Source organism: Anastrepha obliqua, unplaced genomic scaffold (assembly GCF_027943255.1).
Source record: "Anastrepha obliqua isolate idAnaObli1 unplaced genomic scaffold, idAnaObli1_1.0 ptg000218l, whole genome shotgun sequence".
Classification (NCBI taxonomy): domain Eukaryota; kingdom Metazoa; phylum Arthropoda; class Insecta; order Diptera; family Tephritidae; genus Anastrepha; species Anastrepha obliqua.
Window position 1 is genome coordinate 10,046 of NW_026562280.1, and position 22,956 is coordinate 33,001.

At 38.5% G+C, this 22,956-nt stretch overlaps 1 protein-coding gene across 1 annotated transcript; it reads left to right on the forward strand.

Annotated features, from left to right (window-relative positions):
• Window positions 1-4,425: 4,425 nt before the first annotated feature.
• LOC129252482 (uncharacterized) lies at window positions 4,426-5,289 on the forward strand. Its single transcript, XM_054890932.1, has 2 exons — window positions 4,426-5,016; window positions 5,119-5,289. The coding sequence occupies exons 1-2, from the start codon at window positions 4,623-4,625 to the stop codon at window positions 5,136-5,138; spliced, it is 414 nt and encodes a 137-aa protein (XP_054746907.1). The 5' UTR covers window positions 4,426-4,622; the 3' UTR covers window positions 5,139-5,289.
• The last annotated feature ends 17,667 nt before the right edge of the window (window positions 5,290-22,956 follow it).

Genomic DNA, 22,956 nt, shown 5'->3' on the forward strand with positions numbered 1-22,956 from the left:
ATTTCGCTGAAACTTTCATTAGAAGTTAGATAAGACTCTCCTCTTTCCAACAATGTACACTTCTTTGGCAATTGGTTGGAAATTGGATGTAAAACAATCACAAAATGTCAGAAAAAAGCCTTTCTGACTCGAATTTTTCTGAACATTTTTGGCGGTAAAAGTCGCATAGTTCGCTCAATTCTGCTCCGATTTCGCTGAAACTTTCATTAGAAGTTAGATAAGACTCTCCTCTTTCCAACAATGTACACTTCTTTGGCAATTGGTTGGAAATTGGATGTAAAACAATCACAAAATGTCAGAAAAAAGCCTTTCTGACTCGAATTTTTCTGAACATTTTTGGCGGTAAAAGTCCCATAGTTCCCTCAATTCTGCTCCGATTTCGCTGAAACTTTCATTAAAAGTTAGATAAGACTCTCCTCTTTCCAACAATGTACACTTCTTTGGCGATTGGTTGGAAATTGGATGTAAAACAATCACAAAATGTCAGAAAAAAGCCTTTCTGACTCGAATTTTTCTGAACATTTTTGGCGGTAAAAGTCGCATAGTTCGCTCAATTCTGCTCCGATTTCGCTGAAACTTTCATTAAAAGTTAGATAGGACTCTCCTCTTTCCAACAGTGTACACTTCTTTGGCAATTGGTTGGAAATTGGATGTAAAACAATCACAAAATGTCAGAAAAAAGCCTTTCTGACTCGAATTTTTCTGAACATTTTTGGCGGTAAAAGTCCCATAGTTCCCTCAATTCTGCTCCGATTTCGCTGAAACTTTCATTAAAAGTTAGATAAGACTCTCCTCTTTCCAACAATGTACACTTCTTTGGCGATTGGTTGGAAATTGGATGTAAAACAATCACAAAATGTCAGAAAAAAGCCTTTCTGACTCGAATTTTTCTGAACATTTTTGGCGGTAAAAGTCGCATAGTTCCCTCAATTCTGCTCCGATTTCGCTGAAACTTTCATTAAAAGTTAGATAAGACTCTCCTCTTTTCAACAATGTACACTTCTTTGGCAATTGGTTGGAAATTGGATGTAAAACAATCACAAAATGTCAGAAAAAAGCCTTTCTGACTCGAATTTTTCTGAACATTTTTGGCGGTAAAAGTCCCATAGTTCCCTCAATTCTGCTCCGATTTCGCTGAAACTTTCATTAAAAGTTAGGTAGGACTCTCCTCTTTCCAACAATGTACACTTCTTTGGCAATTGGTTGGAAATTGGATGTAAAACAATCACAAAATGTCAGAAAAAAGCCTTTCTGACTCGAATTTTTCTGAACATTTTTGGCGGTAAAAGTCGCATAGTTCCCTCAATTCTGCTCCGATTTCGCTGAAACTTTCATTAAAAGTTAGATAAGACTCTCCTCTTTCCAACAATGTACACTTCTTTGGCAATTGGTTGGAAATTGGATGTAAAACAATCACAAAATGTCACATAAAAGCCTCATTGACTCGAATTTTTTTGAAACTTTTTTTGGCGGTAAAAGTCCCATAGTTCCCTCAATTCTGCTCCGATTTCGCTGAAACTTTCATTAAAAGTTAGATAAGACTCTCCTCTTTCCAACAATGTACACTTCTTTGGCAATTGGTTGGAAATTGGATGTAAAACAATCACAAAATGTCAGAAAAAAGCCTTTCTGACTCGAATTTTTCTGAACATTTTTGGCGGTAAAAGTCGCATAGTTCGCTCAATTCTGCTCCGATTTCGCTGAAACTTTCATTAGAAGTTAGGTAAGACTCTCCTCTTTCCAACAATGTACACTTCGTTGGCAATTGGTTGGAAATTGGATGTAAAACAATCACAAAATGTCAGAAAAAAGCCTCATTGACTCGAATTTTTTTGAAACTTTTTTTGGCGGTAAAAGTCCCATAGTTCCCTCAATTCTGCTCCGATTTCGCTGAAACTTTCATTAGAAGTTAGATAAGACTCTCCTCTTTCCAACAATGTACACTTCTTTGGCGATTGGTAGGAAATTGGATGTAAAACAATCACAAAATGTCAGAAAAAAGCCTTTCTGACTCGAATTTTTCTGAACATTTTTGGCGGTAAAAGTCGCATAGTTCCCTCAATTCTGCTCCGATTTCGCTGAAACTTTCATTAGAAGTTAGATAAGACTCTCCTCTTTCCAACAATGTACACTTCTTTGGCGATTGGTTGGAAATTGGATGTAAAACAATCACAAAATGTCAGAAAAAAGCCTTTCTGACTCGAATTTTTCTGAACATTTTTGGCGGTAAAAGTCGCATAGTTCCCTCAATTCTGCTCCGATTTCGCTGAAACTTTCATTAAAAGTTAGATAAGACTCTCCTCTTTCCAACAATGTACACTTCTTTGGCGATTGGTTGGAAATTGGATGTAAAACAATCAGAAAATGTCACATAAAAGCCTCATTGACTCGAATTTTTTTGAAACTTTTTTGGCGGTAAAAGTCCCATAGTTCCCTCAATTCTGCTCCGATTTCGCTGAAACTTTCATTAGAAGTTAGATAAGACTCTTCTCTTTCCAACAATGTACACTTCTTTGGCAATTGGTTGGAAATTGGATGTAAAACAATCACAAAATATCAGAAAAAAGCCTTTCTGACTCGAATTTTTCTGAACATTTTTGGCGGTAAAAGTCCCATAGTTCCCTCAATTCTGCTCCGATTTCGCTGAAACTTTCATTAAAAGTTAGATAAGGCTCTCTTCTTTCTAACAATGTACACTTCTTTGGCAATTGGTTGGAAATTGGATGTAAAACAATCACAAAATGTCAGAAAAAAGCCTTTCTGACTCGAATTTTTCTGAACATTTTTGGCGGTAAAAGTCGCATAGTTCGCTCAATTCTGCTCCGATTTCACTGAAACTTTCATTAAAAGTTAGATAAGACTCTCCTCTTTCCAACAATGTACACTTCTTTGGCAATTGGTTGGAAATTGGATGTAAAACAATCACAAAATGTCCCTCAATTCTGCTCCGATTTCGCTGAAACTTTCATTAGAAGTTAGATAAGACAATCACAAAATATCAGAAAAAAGCCTTTCTGACTCGAATTTTTCTGAACATTTTTGGCGGTAAAAGTCCCATAGTTCCCTCAATTCTGCTCCGATTTCGCTGAAACTTTCATTAAAAGTTAGATAAGGCTCTCTTCTTTCTAACAATGTACACTTCTTTGGCAATTGGTTGGAAATTGGATGTAAAACAATCACAAAATGTCAGAAAAAAGCCTTTCTGACTCGAATTTTTCTGAACATTTTTGGCGGTAAAAGTCGCATAGTTCGCTCAATTCTGCTCCGATTTCGCTGAAACTTTCATTAAAAGTTAGATAAGACTCTCCTCTTTCCAACAATGTACACTTCTTTGGCAATTGGTTGGAAATTGGATGTAAAACAATCACAAAATGTCAGAAAAAAGCCTTTCTGACTCGAATTTTTCTGAACATTTTTGGCGGTAAAAGTCCCATAGTTCCCTCAATTCTGCTCCGATTTCGCTGAAACTTTCATTAAAAGGGCTGGATTAAGGTGTGATGCGACCCGTGCCGAGAATCTGTCAGGCTTGGGGCCCTTCTATAAAATAACCAAGTCTCGAACGGAGCTTACGGATAACTGGCGCCCTCCGTAATAATTAGCCTTACCCGTGTAGTTCGGAGCTATGCACGGGCGGACATCCTTTCTCCGACACTCGTGGGTCCAAAATGCAGAGAGATCATAAAAACATAAATAAAAAAAAGGAGATCGGTCCTCCTTCTAATAGACCGACAGGAACAAACAGTTCCGCAGCAAGAGCAACGGTCGCACCGAGCTCAAGGAAAACGCCATCTATCGGCTTAATAAGTCGATCCAAACAAACAACGACAGCCTCAGCGAAAGCGAGGACAGTTGACACGCACTCAGAACTGGACACAGGTCCAAGTACAAGTAGGGGGGCACTAGCCCGGCAGTCAACTGCGATTCAGCCCCCAAAAACGGTCCCGACCGGAAGCAATGCTACTGCTAGCTCCGGTACCGAAGGATGGCCGCTTGTGAGGGTGGTGGACCCAGCGAAAGCGAGCTACCAGGATCGCAGAAACGCGGCTAGGCTCCTAAGGAGGGTGCACGAAACTCGCCCAAAGGAAGGTGAAATGACACAGGAGTTGAAAGAGGCGATTGATAGAGCGAAAGCGATCATCCCTGATTTCAACCCTGACTTCAAACCAACACAATCGGCTCCGAAACGACAGCGGTCCTCGGAGGAAAATAAGCCAAATGCAAAAAGGCACAAATCAATGGGCGTGACGCCCAGAAGATCATTTGCGGAGGTTGCAAAAGACCGCATTATCATAGGAGTTCTGGACGAGAACCACCCAGAAGGTATGATCCCCAGGGCCCAGTGGAAATGGATCGAGGCCGAGCTAACGAAAGTGGCACTGAAAGTTATTCTGGAGAACCCCGGTCCCCCGCCTGCGTGCGAAGACTTAGGCTGGCACCAAGGCCAGATAAAAATTATAGCTTGCGACGATGAGAGATCGGTTCAACTGTATAAAGAGGCCATCTCCAAAGTCGGCGAAGTGTACCCAAATGCCAAGCTAGTGGTCGTGGACAGGAAGGATATTCCGTCCAGGCCGCGAGCAAGGGTTTGGTTACCTTCAACCGTCGAAGACCCGGAAGAGATTATGAAGCTCATTCGGGTCTGCAATCCGGACATCCCAACGCAGGAATGGAGGTATGTCAAAACTCTCACAAACAAAAATAGCGCAGAAGAATCGAAAGAGCAGAAGCGCGCCACCATGCAGGCTCTCCTGCTCCTCACAGAGAATTCAATCGAACCATTAGCGAAATGCGATGGGCATCTGAGATACGGTTTTGTAAAGGTGAAACTTCACATTTACAAAACAGACACAGATGCAATTGAGTTCCTCGCCACTAAGGAAGGTGAAAAGCACATGGGCGAACTAGAACCCATGAGCGAAACCGAGCCAATGAGCGAAGACGACCGGCCCACCGAAGAAGAATACGCCTCTTCAGGCTCAGAAATGGGCTTAGGGAGGCTGTACTTCGAACGGGAGGGTAAGTACCACACACAACAGCGTAAGTATTCCGAAAGGGAACTTTTATGCGAAAGCAAAGAAGACCCAGACATAACGCTAACAGCTGATGCATCTTCTACAGATAAACCTTCATCACTGTAAAGAAGCCTGCCTTGCCCTCCTGGAGCGTCTGGCAGAAGATCAGCCGGACGTAGTCCTCATCCAGGAACCCTGGGTACGGAATGGCGAAATCTGCGGTCTGAGGACATCAGGGTATAAGGTATACAAGACCAATGGTGAAGGTACTAAAAGAGCATGCATAATGGCAAAAGCACATCTTAATATATTTATGATTCAAAATTTCAGTAACGCAGATACTACGACGGTTAGCTGGGAAGTGAGCGGAAGCAACATCTGGCTAACCTCGTTCTACTTTGCTGGAGACGACACAGGTCCACTGCCGTCGCCGCTAATAAGAAGCCTTGTGGAAGACTGCAAAGCACACAACCGCAAACTAGCCCTAGGAGGTGATGCCAATGCCCACCATACCGTATGGGGGAGCTCGGATACAAACGAACGAGGTGAGTCTCTTTTCAATTATATTATATGTAGTAAGCTTTTAGTGTGTAACAAAGGCAACGAACCTACATTTATTACGCGCAATAGACAGGAAGTTCTTGATATTACGCTAGTTTGTCAAACCCTCTACGAAAAGATGACGCAGTGGAGGGTTCTGAATGAACACTCTTACTCCGATCATCGTTACATAGAAATAAAATTTGGGGGAAAAAACTCACGGGCCCCGCCCGCCAGCAGGAACTTGAAAAAGACCAACTGGCATATATATAAACGGGAACTTAAGGAAAGACTTCCAAACTCCCAAAATATTACAATTGAAGACAGAGAATCATTGAACGAACACGTACAAATCCTTACGGAGGTCTGTAGAACTGCGCTAAACAAGGCTTGCCCCTTAATTAAGTATAAGGGGAAGAAAAAGCCGCCCTGGTGGTCAGAAGACCTTTCTACACTAAGAAACGACAGCAGAAGACAGTTTAATAGAGCGAAAGCGACACGAGAGAGTAAAGACTGGGACTGCTACTACACTAAGCTAAAAATTTACAAAAAAGAAGTTAGGAAAGCGAAAAGGTCTGGTTGGAGAACGTTCTGTGGAGAAATCGAAGGAACCACAGAGGCCTCCAGACTGCGTAAAATCCTTTCAAAAAAACACTATACCACCGGATACCTCCAAAAACCGGACAGGAGTTGGACTACTTCGAGTGACGAAACTCTGAAGTTGCTAGTGGACACACACTTTCCCAGCAACGAATCATCTAACGTGTTAATCAACAATGGTACAGAAAGACCAAACTCTGACATTGAAGAAATAATCACTGAAACTAAGATAACCTGGGCAGTGAACACGTTCAAACCATTTAAATCACCGGGCCCAGATGGATTATTCCCGGCCCAAATACAACATTCACTAAACTACATCATGGAGTGGTTGACGGTCATATTTAAGGCCGCTCTGAAACTGAAAAGTGTCCCATCAACATGGAAAGAGGTAAAAGTGGTCTTTATCCCTAAAGCGGGAAAAAGTTCACACACGACACCTAAGGATTTCAGGCCAATAAGCCTATCCTCCTTTCTGCTAAAAACATTAGAAAGAATTTTAGAAGAGCATATTAGGGCTAACATCAGCCCTTATAAGCTCAGCATCTCACAACATGCGTACTGTAAAGGGAAATCAACCGAAACAGCACTTAACTCACTTGTTACAGAAATCGAGAAGTCAATGTATAATAAAGAATTCACACTGGTAGCCTTCCTAGATATAGAGGGCGCATTCAACAACATCCTACCGGAAACCATAATAAAGGCACTGACGGACTTCGGGATCTCTGGCGCCCTGGTTGAGTTCATCAAAAACATGCTCTTGAGCAGATTGGTGATCGCAACCCTAGGGGACTCAGAGATCAAGAAAAAAGTTAGCAGAGGAACACCTCAAGGCGGTGTGCTGTCCCCTCTCCTATGGGTGCTGGCACTAAACTCATTGCTAAAGAGCCTAGAGGAGAGAGGACAACACGTTGTAGCCTATGCGGACGATGTTGCATTGGTAGTAAGGGGGAAATTCCCCAATACACTCATAGAAGTCATGCAGGATTTACTAAACATGGTTGAAAACTGGTCAAAAGCAAATGGGCTAAGCGTCAACCCCAATAAAACTGAACTCATCCTATTTACCAGGAAACACAAAATTCCAAATATAACTCCTCCGACTCTAGGTGGAACGGCACTGTCATTCAGTGATGAGGCCCGCTACCTAGGTCTAATACTAGACCGAAAGCTAACATGGAAGGCAAATGTCGAAGATAGAGTAAAAAGGGCGACAATAGCACTATACTCTTGTAAACAGCTAATAGGACTAAGTTGGGGTCTCTCCCCATCTATCGTACACTGGCTTTACACGGCAATTGTCAGACCAATCCTAACATACGGCATATTAGTATGGTGGCCAGCTTTAGATAAATTGTACGTCAAAAGAACCATGGCACACGTACAAAGAATGGCCAGTCTCTGCATCTGCGGGGCCCTCAGAACCACACCCACAGATGCACTAAATATTATTCTTAACATTCTACCAATAGAGCAGTACGGTAAGCAAACAGCTGCCAAAGCAACTCTCAGACTAAGAGAAATCGGCCTACTCAGAACGTACCAAAGAGGGCACTCCTCAATTTTAGAACAATTCCCCTGCATTCCCAGCACAACGGATTTCTGTAGGACCAAGGACATCAATTTCGATAAATCCTTTGTCACAGTATTTCCTTCCAAAGAGGAATGGGATAACGGGCTCATTGTCAAGATAAATGACTTAAACATCTACACAGATGGCTCAAAACTAGACAACCAAGTAGGCGGAGGGGTCTACTCCGACAAACTCGGAGTATGCCAATCATTTCGCTTGCCTGATCATTGCAGTGTATTTCAGGCGGAAGTCACTGCCATAAAAGAGGGACTTAAAGAGATAAAAACGAGAGTATTATCCGCAAATGAAGTCTTCATTTACTCGGACAGTCAAGCAGCAATAAAAGCGCTGGAATCAAAAACACACTCGTCAAAAACAGTTCTAGAATGTTTTAAACTACTAGATGACGTATCTAAGTGCTACAAGGTGCACCTTATCTGGGTGCCAGGCCACAGAAACATTGCAGGAAATTGTAAGGCGGATGAACTTGCAAGAACCGGTACAACGCTCGATCTCGAACCGGATAAGGCGCTGATACCCATGCCCATAGCCACTTGTAAATTACTTATAGACAGGGAAACCATCAAAAAGGTAAATACAATCTGGCAAAACCTCACAACATGCGAACTAAGCAGACAGACATGGCCGAACTGGAACAGCGGTCGATCGAAGATCTTGCTACGATTCAACAGAGAATCTATAAGAAAAATGATAGGTGTTTTAACTGGTCATTGCTTAATAGGCAGCCATGCTAGAAGGTTAGGACTCCCTTACTTCGATTTCTGTAGAAGCTGTCTTAATACAGAAGAAGAGGAAACAGTCAGACACCTTTTATGTGAGTGTGAAAGCCTAGCTATGAGAAGGCTGCGCACTCTCGATACAGCATTTCTAACTGATGTAGCGGACATAGCCCATCTAAAACTAACGAAGCTCTGCTCGTTTATTAAAGCAACCGGATGGTTTGAAAAGGAACACGTAGAGTAAGGATAAGCTCCAGTGGTATCACAATGGACCTGCCGAAGGTCTAAGTGTGTCTTGCGACAACCACCCTACCTACCTACCTACCTTCATTAAAAGTTAGATAAGACTCTCCTCTTTCCAACAATGTACACTTCTTTGGCGATTGGTTGGAAATTGGATGTAAAACAATCACAAAATGTCAGAAAAAAGCCTTTCTGACTCGAATTTTTCTGAACATTTTTGGCGGTAAAAGTCGCATAGTTCCCTCAATTCTGCTCCGATTTCGCTGAAACTTTCATTGGAAGTTATATAAGACTCTCCTCTTTCCAACAATGTACACTTCTTTGGCAATTGGTTGGAAATTGGATGTAAAACAATCACAAAATGTCACATAAAAGCCTCATTGACTCGAATTTTTTTGAAACTTTTTTTGGCGGTAAAAGTCCCATAGTTCCCTCAATTCTGCTCCGATTTCGCTGAAACTTTCATTAAAAGTTAGATAAGACTCTCCTCTTTCCAACAATGTACACTTCTTTGGCGATTGGTTGGAAATTGGATGTAAAACAATCACAAAATGTCACATAAAAGCCTCATTGACTCGAATTTTTTTGAAACTTTTTTTGGCGGTAAAAGTCCCATAGTTCCCTCAATTCTGCTCCGATTTCGCTGAAACTTTCATTAAAAGTTAGATAAGACTCTCTTCTTTCCAACAATGTACACTTCTTTGGCAATTGGTTGGAAATTGGATGTAAAACAATCAGAAAATGTCACATAAAAGCCTCATTGACTCGAATTTTTTTGAAACTTTTTTTGGCGGTAAAAGTCCCATAGTTCCCTCAATTCTGCTCCGATTTCGCTGAAACTTTCATTAAAAGTTAGATAAGACTCTCCTCTTTCCAACAATGTACACTTCTTTGGCGATTGGTTGGAAATTGGATGTAAAACAATCAGAAAATGTCACATAAAAGCCTCATTGACTCGAATTTTTTTGAAACTTTTTTGGCGGTAAAAGTCCCATAGTTCCCTCAATTCTGCTCCGATTTCGCTGAAACTTTCATTAGAAGTTAGATAAGACTCTTCTCTTTCCAACAATGTACACTTCTTTGGCAATTGGTTGGAAATTGGATGTAAAACAATCACAAAATATCAGAAAAAAGCCTTTCTGACTCGAATTTTTCTGAACATTTTTGGCGGTAAAAGTCCCATAGTTCCCTCAATTCTGCTCCGATTTCGCTGAAACTTTCATTAAAAGTTAGGTAAGACTCTCTTCTTTCCAACAGTGTACACTTCTTTGGCAATTGGTTGGAAATTGGATGTAAAACAATCACAAAATGTCAGAAAAAAGCCTTTCTGACTCGAATTTTTCTGAACATTTTTGGCGGTAAAAGTCCCATAGTTCCCTCAATTCTGCTCCGATTTCGCTGAAACTTTCATTAAAAGTTAGATAAGACTCTCCTCTTTCCAACAATGTACACTTCTTTGGCGATTGGTTGGAAATTGGACGTAAAACAATCACAAAATATCAGAAAAAAGCCTTTCTGACTCGAATTTTTCTGAACATTTTTGGCGGTAAAAGTCGCATAGTTCCCTCAATTCTGCTCCGATTTCGCTGAAACTTTCATTAGAAGTTAGATAAGACTCTCCTCTTTCCAACAATGTACACTTCTTTGGCGATTGGTTGGAAATTGGATGTAAAACAATCAGAAAATGTCACATAAAAGCCTCATTGACTCGAATTTTTCTGAACATTTTTGGCGGTAAAAGTCCCATAGTTCCCTCAATTCTGCTCTGATTTCGCTGAAACTTTCATTAAAAGTTAGATAAGACTCTCCTCTTTCCAACAATGTACACTTCTTTGGCGATTGGTTGGAAATTGGATGTAAAACAATCACAAAATGTCAGAAAAAAGCCTTTCTGACTCGAATTTTTCTGAACATTTTTGGCGGTAAAAGTCGCATAGTTCCCTCAATTCTGCTCCGATTTCGCTGAAACTTTCATTAGAAGTTAGATAAGACTCTCCTCTTTCCAACAATGTACACTTCTTTGGCAATTGGTTGGAAATTGGATGTAAAACAATCACAAAATGTCAGAAAAAAGCCTTTCTGACTCGAATTTTTCTGAACATATTTGGCGGTAAAAGTCGCATAGTTCCCTCAATTCTGCTCCGATTTCGCTGAAACTTTCATTAAAAGTTAGATAAGACTCTCCTCTTTCCAACAATGTACACTTCTTTGGCGATTGGTTGGAAATTGGATGTAAAACAATCAGAAAATGTCACATAAAAGCCTCATTGACTCGAATTTTTTGAAACTTTTTTGGCGGTAAAAGTCGCATAGTTCGCTCAATTCTGCTCCGATTTCGCTGAAACTTTCATTAAAAGTTAGATAAGACTCTTCTCTTTCCAACAATGTACACTCCTTTGGCAATTGGTTGGAAATTGGATGTAAAACAATCACAAAATGTCAGAAAAAAGCCTTTCTGACTCGAATTTTTCTGAACATTTTTGGCGGTAAAAGTCGCATAGTTCCCTCAATTCTGCTCCGATTTCGCTGAAACTTTCATTAGAAGTTATATAAGACTCTCCTCTTTCCAACAATGTACACTTCTTTGGCAATTGGTTGGAAATTGGATGTAAAACAATCACAAAATGTCACATAAAAGCCTCATTGACTCGAATTTTTTTGAAACTTTTTTTGGCGGTAAAAGTCCCATAGTTCCCTCAATTCTGCTCCGATTTCCCTGAAACTTTCATTAAAAGTTAGATAAGACTCTCTTCTTTCCAACAATGTACACTTCTTTGGCGATTGGTTGGAAATTGGATGTAAAACAATCAGAAAATGTCACATAAAAGCCTCATTGACTCGAATTTTTTTGAAACTTTTTTTGGCGGTAAAAGTCCCATAGTTCCCTCAATTCTGCTCCGATTTCGCTGAAACTTTCATTAAAAGTTAGATAAGACTCTCCTCTTTCCAACAATGTACACTTCTTTGGCGATTGGTTGGAAATTGGATGTAAAACAATCACAAAATGTCACATAAAAGCCTCATTGACTCGAATTTTTTTGAAACTTTTTTTGGCGGTAAAAGTCCCATAGTTCCCTCAATTCTGCTCCGATTTCGCTGAAACTTTCATTAAAAGTTGGATAAGACTCTCCTCTTTCCAACAGTGTACACTTCTTTGGCAATTGGTTGGAAATTGGATGTAAAACAATCACAAAATGTCAGAAAAAAGCCTTTCTGACTCGAATTTTTCTGAACATTTTTGGCGGTAAAAGTCGCATAGTTCGCTCAATTCTGCTCCGATTTCGCTGAAACTTTCATTAAAAGTTAGATAAGACTCTCCTCTTTCCAACAATGTACACTTCTTTGGCAATTGGTTGGAAATTGGATGTAAAACAATCACAAAATGTCAGAAAAAAGCCTTTCTGACTCGAATTTTTCTGAACATTTTTGGCGGTAAAAGTCCCATAGTTCCCTCAATTCTGCTCCGATTTCGCTGAAACTTTCATTAAAAGTTAGATAAGACTCTCCTCTTTCCAACAATGTACACTTCTTTGGCGATTGGTTGGAAATTGGATGTAAAACAATCACAAAATGTCACATAAAAGCCTCATTGACTCGAATTTTTTTGAAACTTTTTTTGGCGGTAAAAGTCGCATAGTTCCCTCAATTCTGCTCCGATTTCGCTGAAACTTTCATTAGAAGTTAGATAAGACTCTCCTCTTTCCAACAATGTACACTTCTTTGGCGATTGGTTGGAAATTGGATGTAAAACAATCAGAAAATGTCACATAAAAGCCTCATTGACTCGAATTTTTCTGAACATTTTTGGCGGTAAAAGTCCCATAGTTCCCTCAATTCTGCTCCGATTTCGCTGAAACTTTCATTAAAAGTTAGATAAGACTCTCCTCTTTCCAACAATGTACACTTCTTTGGCAATTGGTTGGAAATTGGATGTAAAACAATCACAAAATGTCAGAAAAAAGCCTTTCTGACTCGAATTTTTCTGAACATTTTTGGCGGTAAAAGTCGCATAGTTCCCTCAATTCTGCTCCGATTTCGCTGAAACTTTCATTAGAAGTTAGATAAGACTCTCCTCTTTCCAACAATGTACACTTCTTTGGCAATTGGTTGGAAATTGGATGTAAAACAATCACAAAATGTCAGAAAAAAGCCTTTCTGACTCGAATTTTTCTGAACATTTTTGGCGGTAAAAGTCGCATAGTTCCCTCAATTCTGCTCCGATTTCGCTGAAACTTTCATTAAAAGTTAGATAAGACTCTCCTCTTTCCAACAATGTACACTTCTTTGGCGATTGGTTGGAAATTGGATGTAAAACAATCAGAAAATGTCACATAAAACCCTCATTGACTCGAATTTTTTTGAAACTTTTTTGGCGGTAAAAGTCCCATAGTTCCCTCAATTCTGCTCCGATTTCGCTGAAACTTTCATTAGAAGTTAGATAAGACTCTTCTCTTTCCAACAATGTACACTTCTTTGGCAATTGGTTGGAAATTGGATGTAAAACAATCACAAAATATCAGAAAAAAGCCTTTCTGACTCGAATTTTTCTGAACATTTTTGGCGGTAAAAGTCCCATAGTTCCCTCAATTCTGCTCCGATTTCGCTGAAACTTTCATTAGAAGTTAGGTAAGACTCTCCTCTTTCCAACAGTGTACACTTCTTTGGCAATTGGTTGGAAATTGGATGTAAAACAATCACAAAATGTCAGAAAAAAGCCTTTCTGACTCGAATTTTTCTGAACATTTTTGGCGGTAAAAGTCCCATAGTTCTCTCAATTCTACTCCGATTTCGCTAAAACTTTCATTGTAAGTTAGGTAAGACTCTCTTCTTTCCAACAATGTACACTTCTTTGGCGATTGGTTGGAAATTGGATGTAAAACAATCACAAAATGTCACATAAAAGCCTCATTGACTCGAATTTTTTTGAAACTTTTTTTGGCGGTAAAAGTCCCATAGTTCCCTCAATTCTGCTCCGATTTCGCTAAAACTTTCATTAAAAGTTAGATAAGACTCTCCTCTTTCCAACAGTGTACTTTTCTTTGGCAATTGGTTGGAAATTGGATGTAAAACAATCACAAAATGTCAGAAAAAAGCCTTTCTGACTCGAATTTTTCTGAACATTTTTGGCGGTAAAAGTCCCATAGTTCCCTCAATTCTGCTCCGATTTCGCTGAAACTTTCATTAAAAGTTAGATAAGACTCTCTTCTTTCCAACAGTGTACACTTCTTTGGCAATTGGTTGGAAATTGGATGTAAAACAATCAGAAAATGTCACATAAAAGCCTCATTGACTCGAATTTTTTTGAAACTTTTTTTGGCGGTAAAAGTCCCATAGTTCCCTCAATTCTGCTCCGATTTCGCTGAAACTTTCATTAAAAGTTAGATAAGACTCTCCTCTTTCCAACAATGTACACTTCTTTGGCGATTGGTTGGAAATTGGATGTAAAACAATCACAAAATGTCACATAAAAGCCTCATTGACTCGAATTTTTTTGAAACTTTTTTTGGCGGTAAAAGTCCCATAGTTCCCTCAATTCTGCTCCGATTTCGCTGAAACTTTCATTAAAAGTTAGATAAGACTCTCCTCTTTCCAACAGTGTACACTTCTTTGGCAATTGGTTGGAAATTGGATGTAAAACAATCACAAAATGTCAGAAAAAAGCCTTTCTGACTCGAATTTTTCTGAACATTTTTGGCGGTAAAAGTCCCATAGTTCCCTCAATTCTGCTCCGATTTCGCTGAAACTTTCATTAAAAGTTAGATAAGGCTCTCTTCTTTCCAACAATGTACACTTCTTTGGCAATTGGTTGGAAATTGGATGTAAAACAATCAGAAAATGTCACATAAAAGCCTCATTGACTCGAATTTTTTTGAAACTTTTTTTGGCGGTAAAAGTCCCATAGTTCCCTCAATTCTGCTCCGATTTCGCTGAAACTTTCATTAAAAGTTAGATAAGACTCTCCTCTTTCCAACAATGTACACTTCTTTGGCGATTGGTTGGAAATTGGATGTAAAACAATCACAAAATGTCACATAAAAGCCTCATTGACTCGAATTTTTTGAAACTTTTTTTGGCGGTAAAAGTCGCATAGTTCCCTCAATTCTGCTCCGATTTCGCTGAAACTTTCATTAGAAGTTAGATAAGACTCTCCTCTTTCCAACAATGTACACTTCTTTGGCGATTGGTTGGAAATTGGATGTAAAACAATCAGAAAATGTCACATAAAAGCCTCATTGACTCGAATTTTTCTGAACATTTTTGGCGGTAAAAGTCCCATAGTTCCCTCAATTCTGCTCTGATTTCGCTGAAACTTTCATTAAAAGTTAGATAAGACTCTCCTCTTTCCAACAATGTACACTTCTTTGGCGATTGGTTGGAAATTGGATGTAAAACAATCACAAAATGTCAGAAAAAAGCCTTTCTGACTCGAATTTTTCTGAACATTTTTGGCGGTAAAAGTCGCATAGTTCCCTCAATTCTGCTCCGATTTCGCTGAAACTTTCATTAGAAGTTAGATAAGACTCTCCTCTTTCCAACAATGTACACTTCTTTGGCAATTGGTTGGAAATTGGATGTAAAACAATCACAAAATGTCAGAAAAAAGCCTTTCTGACTCGAATTTTTCTGAACATATTTGGCGGTAAAAGTCGCATAGTTCCCTCAATTCTGCTCCGATTTCGCTGAAACTTTCATTAAAAGTTAGATAAGACTCTCCTCTTTCCAACAATGTACACTTCTTTGGCGATTGGTTGGAAATTGGATGTAAAACAATCAGAAAATGTCACATAAAAGCCTCATTGACTCGAATTTTTTTGAAACTTTTTTGGCGGTAAAAGTCGCATAGTTCGCTCAATTCTGCTCCGATTTCGCTGAAACTTTCATTAAAAGTTAGATAAGACTCTTCTCTTTCCAACAATGTACACTCCTTTGGCAATTGGTTGGAAATTGGATGTAAAACAATCACAAAATGTCAGAAAAAAGCCTTTCTGACTCGAATTTTTCTGAACATTTTTGGCGGTAAAAGTCGCATAGTTCCCTCAATTCTGCTCCGATTTCGCTGAAACTTTCATTAGAAGTTATATAAGACTCTCCTCTTTCCAACAATGTACACTTCTTTGGCAATTGGTTGGAAATTGGATGTAAAACAATCACAAAATGTCACATAAAAGCCTCATTGACTCGAATTTTTTTGAAACTTTTTTTGGCGGTAAAAGTCCCATAGTTCCCTCAATTCTGCTCCGATTTCCCTGAAACTTTCATTAAAAGTTAGATAAGACTCTCTTCTTTCCAACAATGTACACTTCTTTGGCGATTGGTTGGAAATTGGATGTAAAACAATCAGAAAATGTCACATAAAAGCCTCATTGACTCGAATTTTTTTGAAACTTTTTTTGGCGGTAAAAGTCCCATAGTTCCCTCAATTCTGCTCCGATTTCGCTGAAACTTTCATTAGAAGTTAGATAAGACTCTCCTCTTTCCAACAATGTACACTTCTTTGGCGATTGGTTGGAAATTGGATGTAAAACAATCACAAAATGTCACATAAAAGCCTCATTGACTCGAATTTTTTTGAAACTTTTTTTGGCGGTAAAAGTCCCATAGTTCCCTCAATTCTGCTCCGATTTCGCTGAAACTTTCATTAAAAGTTGGATAAGACTCTCCTCTTTCCAACAGTGTACACTTCTTTGGCAATTGGTTGGAAATTGGATGTAAAACAATCACAAAATGTCAGAAAAAAGCCTTTCTGACTCGAATTTTTCTGAACATTTTTGGCGGTAAAAGTCGCATAGTTCGCTCAATTCTGCTCCGATTTCGCTGAAACTTTCATTAAAAGTTAGATAAGACTCTCCTCTTTCCAACAATGTACACTTCTTTGGCAATTGGTTGGAAATTGGATGTAAAACAATCACAAAATGTCAGAAAAAAGCCTTTCTGACTCGAATTTTTCTGAACATTTTTGGCGGTAAAAGTCCCATAGTTCCCTCAATTCTGCTCCGATTTCGCTGAAACTTTCATTAAAAGTTAGATAAGACTCTCCTCTTTCCAACAATGTACACTTCTTTGGCGATTGGTTGGAAATTGGATGTAAAACAATCACAAAATGTCACATAAAAGCCTCATTGACTCGAATTTTTTTGAAACTTTTTTTGGCGGTAAAAGTCGCATAGTTCCCTCAATTCTGCTCCGATTTCGCTGAAACTTTCATTAGAAGTTAGATAAGACTCTCCTCTTTCCAACAATGTACACTTCTTTGGCGATTGGTTGGAAATTGGATGTAAAACAATCAGAAAATGTCACATAAAAGCCTCATTGACTCGAATTTTTCTGAACATTTTTGGCGGTAAAAGTCCCATAGTTCCCTCAATTCTGCTCCGATTTCGCTGAAACTTTCATTAAAAGTTAGATAAGACTCTCCTCTTTCCAACAATGTACACTTCTTTGGCGATTGGTTGGAAATTGGATGTAAAACAATCACAAAATGTCAGAAAAAAGCCTTTCTGACTCGAATTTTTCTGAACATTTTTGGCGGTAAAAGTCGCATAGTTCCCTCAATTCTGCTCCGATTTCGCTGAAACTTTCATTAGAAGTTAGATAAGACTCTCCTCTTTCCAACAATGTACACTTCTTTGGCAATTGGTTGGAAATTGGATGTAAAACAATCACAAAATGTCAGAAAAAAGCCTTTCTGACTCGAATTTTTCTGAACATTTTTGGCGGTAAAAGTCGCATAGTTCCCTCAATTCTGCTCCGATTTCGCTGAAACTTTCATTAAAAGTTAGATAAGACTCTCCTCTTTCCAAAAATGTACACTTCTTTGGCGATTGGTTGGAAATTGGATGTAAAACAATCAGAAAATGTCACATAAAACCCTCATTGACTCGAATTTTTTTGAAACTTTTTTGGCGGTAAAAGTCCCATAGTTCCCTCAATTCTGCTCCGATTTCGCTGAAACTTTCATTAGAAGTTAGATAAGACTCTTCTCTTTCCAACAATGTACACTTCTTTGGCAATTGGTTGGAAATTGGATGTAAAACAATCACAAAATATCAGAAAAAAGCCTTTCTGACTCGAATTTTTCTGAACATTTTTGGCGGTAAAAGTCCCATAGTTCCCTCAATTCTGCTCCGATTTCGCTGAAACTTTCATTAGAAGTTAGGTAAGACTCTCCTCTTTCCAACAGTGTACACTTCTTTGGCAATTGGTTGGAAATTGGATGTAAAACAATCACAAAATGTCAGAAAAAAGCCTTTCTGACTCGAATTTTTCTGAACATTTTTGGCGGTAAAAGTCCCATAGTTCTCTCAATTCTACTCCGATTTCGCTAAAACTTTCATTGTAAGTTAGGTAAGACTCTCTTCTTTCCAACAATGTACACTTCTTTGGCGATTGGTTGGAAATTGGATGTAAAACAATCACAAAATGTCACATAAAAGCCTCATTGACTCGAATTTTTTTGAAACTTTTTTTGGCGGTAAAAGTCCCATAGTTCCCTCAATTCTGCTCCGATTTCGCTAAAACTTTCATTAAAAGTTAGATAAGACTCTCCTCTTTCCAACAGTGTACTTTTCTTTGGCAATTGGTTGGAAATTGGATGTAAAACAATCACAAAATGTCAGAAAAAAGCCTTTCTGACTCGAATTTTTCTGAACATTTTTGGCGGTAAAAGTCCCATAGTTCCCTCAATTCTGCTCCGATTTCGCTGAAACTTTCATTAAAAGTTAGATAAGACTCTCTTCTTTCCAACAGTGTACACTTCTTTGGCAATTGGTTGGAAATTGGATGTAAAACAATCAGAAAATGTCACATAAAAGCCTCATTGACTCGAATTTTTTTGAAACTTTTTTTGGCGGTAAAAGTCCCATAGTTCCCTCAATTCTGCTCCGATTTCGCTGAAACTTTCATTAAAAGTTAGATAAGACTCTCCTCTTTCCAACAATGTACACTTCTTTGGCGATTGGTTGGAAATTGGATGTAAAACAATCACAAAATGTCACATAAAAGCCTCATTGACTCGAATTTTTTTGAAACTTTTTTTGGCGGTAAAAGTCCCATAGTTCCCTCAATTCTGCTCCGATTTCGCTGAAACTTTCATTAAAAGTTAGATAAGACTCTCCTCTTTCCAACAGTGTACACTTCTTTGGCAATTGGTTGGAAATTGGATGTAAAACAATCACAAAATGTCAGAAAAAAGCCTTTCTGACTCGAATTTTTCTGAACATTTTTGGCGGTAAAAGTCCCATAGTTCCCTCAATTCTGCTCCGATTTCGCTGAAACTTTCATTAAAAGTTAGATAAGGCTCTCTTCTTTCCAACAATGTACACTTCTTTGGCAATTGGTTGGAAATTGGATGTAAAACAATCAGAAAATGTCACATAAAAGCCTCATTGACTCGAATTTTTTTGAAACTTTTTTTGGCGGTAAAAGTCCCATAGTTCCCTCAATTCTGCTCCGATTTCGCTGAAACTTTCATTAAAAGTTAGATAAGACTCTCCTCTTTCCAACAATGTACACTTCTTTGGCGATTGGTTGGAAATTGGATGTAAAACAATCACAAAATGTCACATAAAAGCCTCATTGACTCGAATTTTTTTGAAACTTTTTTTGGCGGTAAAAGTCCCATAGTTCCCTCAATTCTGCTCCGATTTCGCTGAAACTTTCATTAAAAGTTGGATAAGACTCTCCTCTTTCCAACAGTGTACACTTCTTTGGCAATTGGTTGGAAATTGGATGTAAAACAATCACAAAATGTCAGAAAAAAGCCTTTCTGACTCGAATTTTTCTGAACATTTTTGGCGGTAAAAGTCGCATAGTTCGCTCAATTCTGCTCCGATTTCGCTGAAACTTTCATTAAAAGTTAGATAAGACTCTCCTCTTTCCAACAATGTACACTTCTTTGGCAATTGGTTGGAAATTGGATGTAAAACAATCACAAAATGTCAGAAAAAAGCCTTTCTGACTCGAATTTTTCTGAACATTTTTGGCGGTAAAAGTCGCATAGTTCCCTCAATTCTGCTCCGATTTCGCTGAAACTTTCATTAGAAGTTAGATAAGACTCTCCTCTTTCCAACAATGTACACTTCTTTGGCAATTGGTTGGAAATTGGATGTAAAACAATCACAAAATGTCAGAAAAAAGCCTTTCTGACTCGAATTTTTCTGAACATTTTTGGCGGTAAAAGTCGCATAGTTCCCTCAATTCTGCTCCGATTTCGCTGAAACTTTCATTAGAAGTTATATAAGACTCTCCTCTTTCCAACAATGTACACTTCTTTGGCGATTGGTTGGAAATTGGATGTAAAACAATCAGAAAATGTCACATAAAAGCCTCATTGACTCGAATTTTTTTGAAACTTTTTTGGCGGTAAAAGTCCCACAGTTCCCTCAATTCTGCTCCGATTTCGCTGAAACTTTCATTAGAAGTTAGATAAGACTCTCCTCTTTCCAACAATGTACACTTCTTTGGCAATTGGTTGGAAATTGGATGTAAAACAATCACAAAATATCAGAAAAAAGCCTTTCTGACTCGAATTTTTCTGAACATTTTTGGCGGTAAAAGTCCCATAGTTCCCTCAATTCTGCTCCGATTTCGCTGAAACTTTCATTAGAAGTTAGGTAAGACTCTCCTCTTTCCAACAGTGTACACTTCTTTGGCAATTGGTTGGAAATTGGATGTAAAACAATCACAAAATGTCAGAAAAAAGCCTTTCTGACTCGAATTTTTCTGAACATTTTTGGCGGTAAAAGTCCCATAGTTCTCTCAATTCTACTCCGATTTCGCTAAAACTTTCATTGTAAGTTAGGTAAGACTCTCCTCTTTCCAACAATGTACACTTCTTTGGCGATTGGTTGGAAATTGGATGTAAAACAATTACAAAATGTCACATAAAAGCCTCATTGACTCGAATTTTTTTGAAACTTTTTTTGGCGGTAAAAGTCCCATAGTTCCCTCAATTCTGCTCCGATTTCGCTGAAACTTTCATTAAAAGTTAGATAAGACTCTCCTCTTTCCAACAGTGTACACTTCTTTGGCAATTGGTTGGAAATTGGATGTAAAACAATCACAAAATGTCAGAAAAAAGCCTTTCTGACTCGAATTTTTCTGAACATTTTTGGCGGTAAAAGTCGCATAGTTCCCTCAATTCTGCTCCGATTTCGCTGAAACTTTCATTAGAAGTTAGATAAGACTCTCCTCTTTCCAACAATGTACACTTCTTTGGCAATTGGTTGGAAATTGGATGTAAAACAATCACAAAATGTCAGAAAAAAGCCTTTCTGACTCGAATTTTTCTGAACATTTTTGGCGGTAAAAGTCGCATAGTTCCCTCAATTCTGCTCCGATTTCGCTGAAACTTTCATTAGAAGTTATATAAGACTCTCCTCTTTCCAACAATGTACACTTCTTTGGCGATTGGTTGGAAATTGGATGTAAAACAATCAGAAAATGTCACATAAAAGCCTCATTGACTCGAATTTTTTTGAAACTTTTTTGGCGGTAAAAGTCCCACAGTTCCCTCAATTCTGCTCCGATTTCGCTGAAACTTTCATTAGAAGTTAGATAAGACTCTCCTCTTTCCAACAATGTACACTTCTTTGGCAATTGGTTGGAAATTGGATGTAAAACAATCACAAAATATCAGAAAAAAGCCTTTCTGACTCGAATTTTTCTGAACATTTTTGGCGGTAAAAGTCCCATAGTTCCCTCAATTCTGCTCCGATTTCGCTGAAACTTTCATTAGAAGTTAGGTAAGACTCTCCTCTTTCCAACAGTGTACACTTCTTTGGCAATTGGTTGGAAATTGGATGTAAAACAATCACAAAATGTCAGAAAAAAGCCTTTCTGACTCGAATTTTTCTGAACATTTTTGGCGGTAAAAGTCCCATAGTTCTCTCAATTCTACTCCGATTTCGCTAAAACTTTCATTGTAAGTTAGGTAAGACTCTCCTCTTTCCAACAATGTACACTTCTTTGGCGATTGGTTGGAAATTGGATGTAAAACAATTACAAAATGTCACATAAAAGCCTCATTGACTCGAATTTTTTTGAAACTTTTTTTGGCGGTAAAAGTCCCATAGTTCCCTCAATTCTGCTCCGATTTCGCTGAAACTTTCATTAAAAGTTAGATAAGACTCTCCTCTTTCCAACAGTGTACACTTCTTTGGCAATTGGTTGGAAATTGGATGTAAAACAATCACAAAATGTCAGAAAAAAGCCTTTCTGACTCGAATTTTTCTGAACATTTTTGGCGGTAAAAGTCGCATAGTTCCCTCAATTCTGCTCCGATTTCGCTGAAACTTTCATTAGAAGTTATATAAGACTCTCCTCTTTCCAACAATGTACACTTCTTTGGCGATTGGTTGGAAATTGGATGTAAAACAATCAGAAAATGTCACATAAAAGCCTCATTGACTCGAATTTTTTTGAAACTTTTTTGGCGGTAAAAGTCCCACAGTTCCCTCAATTCTGCTCCGATTTCGCTGAAACTTTCATTAGAAGTTAGATAAGACTCTCCTCTTTCCAACAATGTACACTTCTTTGGCAATTGGTTGGAAATTGGATGTAAAACAATCACAAAATATCAGAAAAAAGCCTTTCTGACTCGAATTTTTCTGAACATTTTTGGCGGTAAAAGTCCCATAGTTCCCTCAATTCTGCTCCGATTTCGCTGAAACTTTCATTAAAAGTTAGATAAGACTCTCCTCTTTCCAACAATGTACACTTCTTTGGCGATTGGTTGGAAATTGGATGTAAAACAATCACAAAATGTCACATAAAAGCCTCATTGACTCGAATTTTTTTGAAACTTTTTTTGGCGGTAAAAGTCCCATAGTTCCCTCAATTCTGCTCCGATTTCGCTGAAACTTTCATTAAAAGTTAGATAAGACTCTCCTCTTTCCAACAGTGTACACTTCTTTGGCAATTGGTTGGAAATTGGATGTAAAACAATCACAAAATGTCAGAAAAAAGCCTTTCTGACTCGAATTTTTCTGAACATTTTTGGCGGTAAAAGTCCCATAGTTCCCTCAATTCTGCTCCGATTTCGCTGAAACTTTCATTAAAAGTTAGATAAGGCTCTCTTCTTTCCAACAATGTACACTTCTTTGGCAATTGGTTGGAAATTGGATGTAAAACAATCAGAAAATGTCACATAAAAGCCTCATTGACTCGAATTTTTTTGAAACTTTTTTTGGCGGTAAAAGTCCCATAGTTCCCTCAATTCTGCTCCGATTTCGCTGAAACTTTCATT

Bases quoted from the DNA above. Each gene is read 5' to 3' on its own strand.
- LOC129252482 (XM_054890932.1), top strand. From the start codon at position 4,623: ATGAAGCTCATTCGGGTCTGCAATCCGGACATCCCAACGCAGGAATGG. The intron at 5,017-5,118 runs GTAAGTACCACA...CATCTTCTACAG, and splicing joins GCTGTACTTCGAACGGGAGG to ATAAACCTTCATCACTGTAA.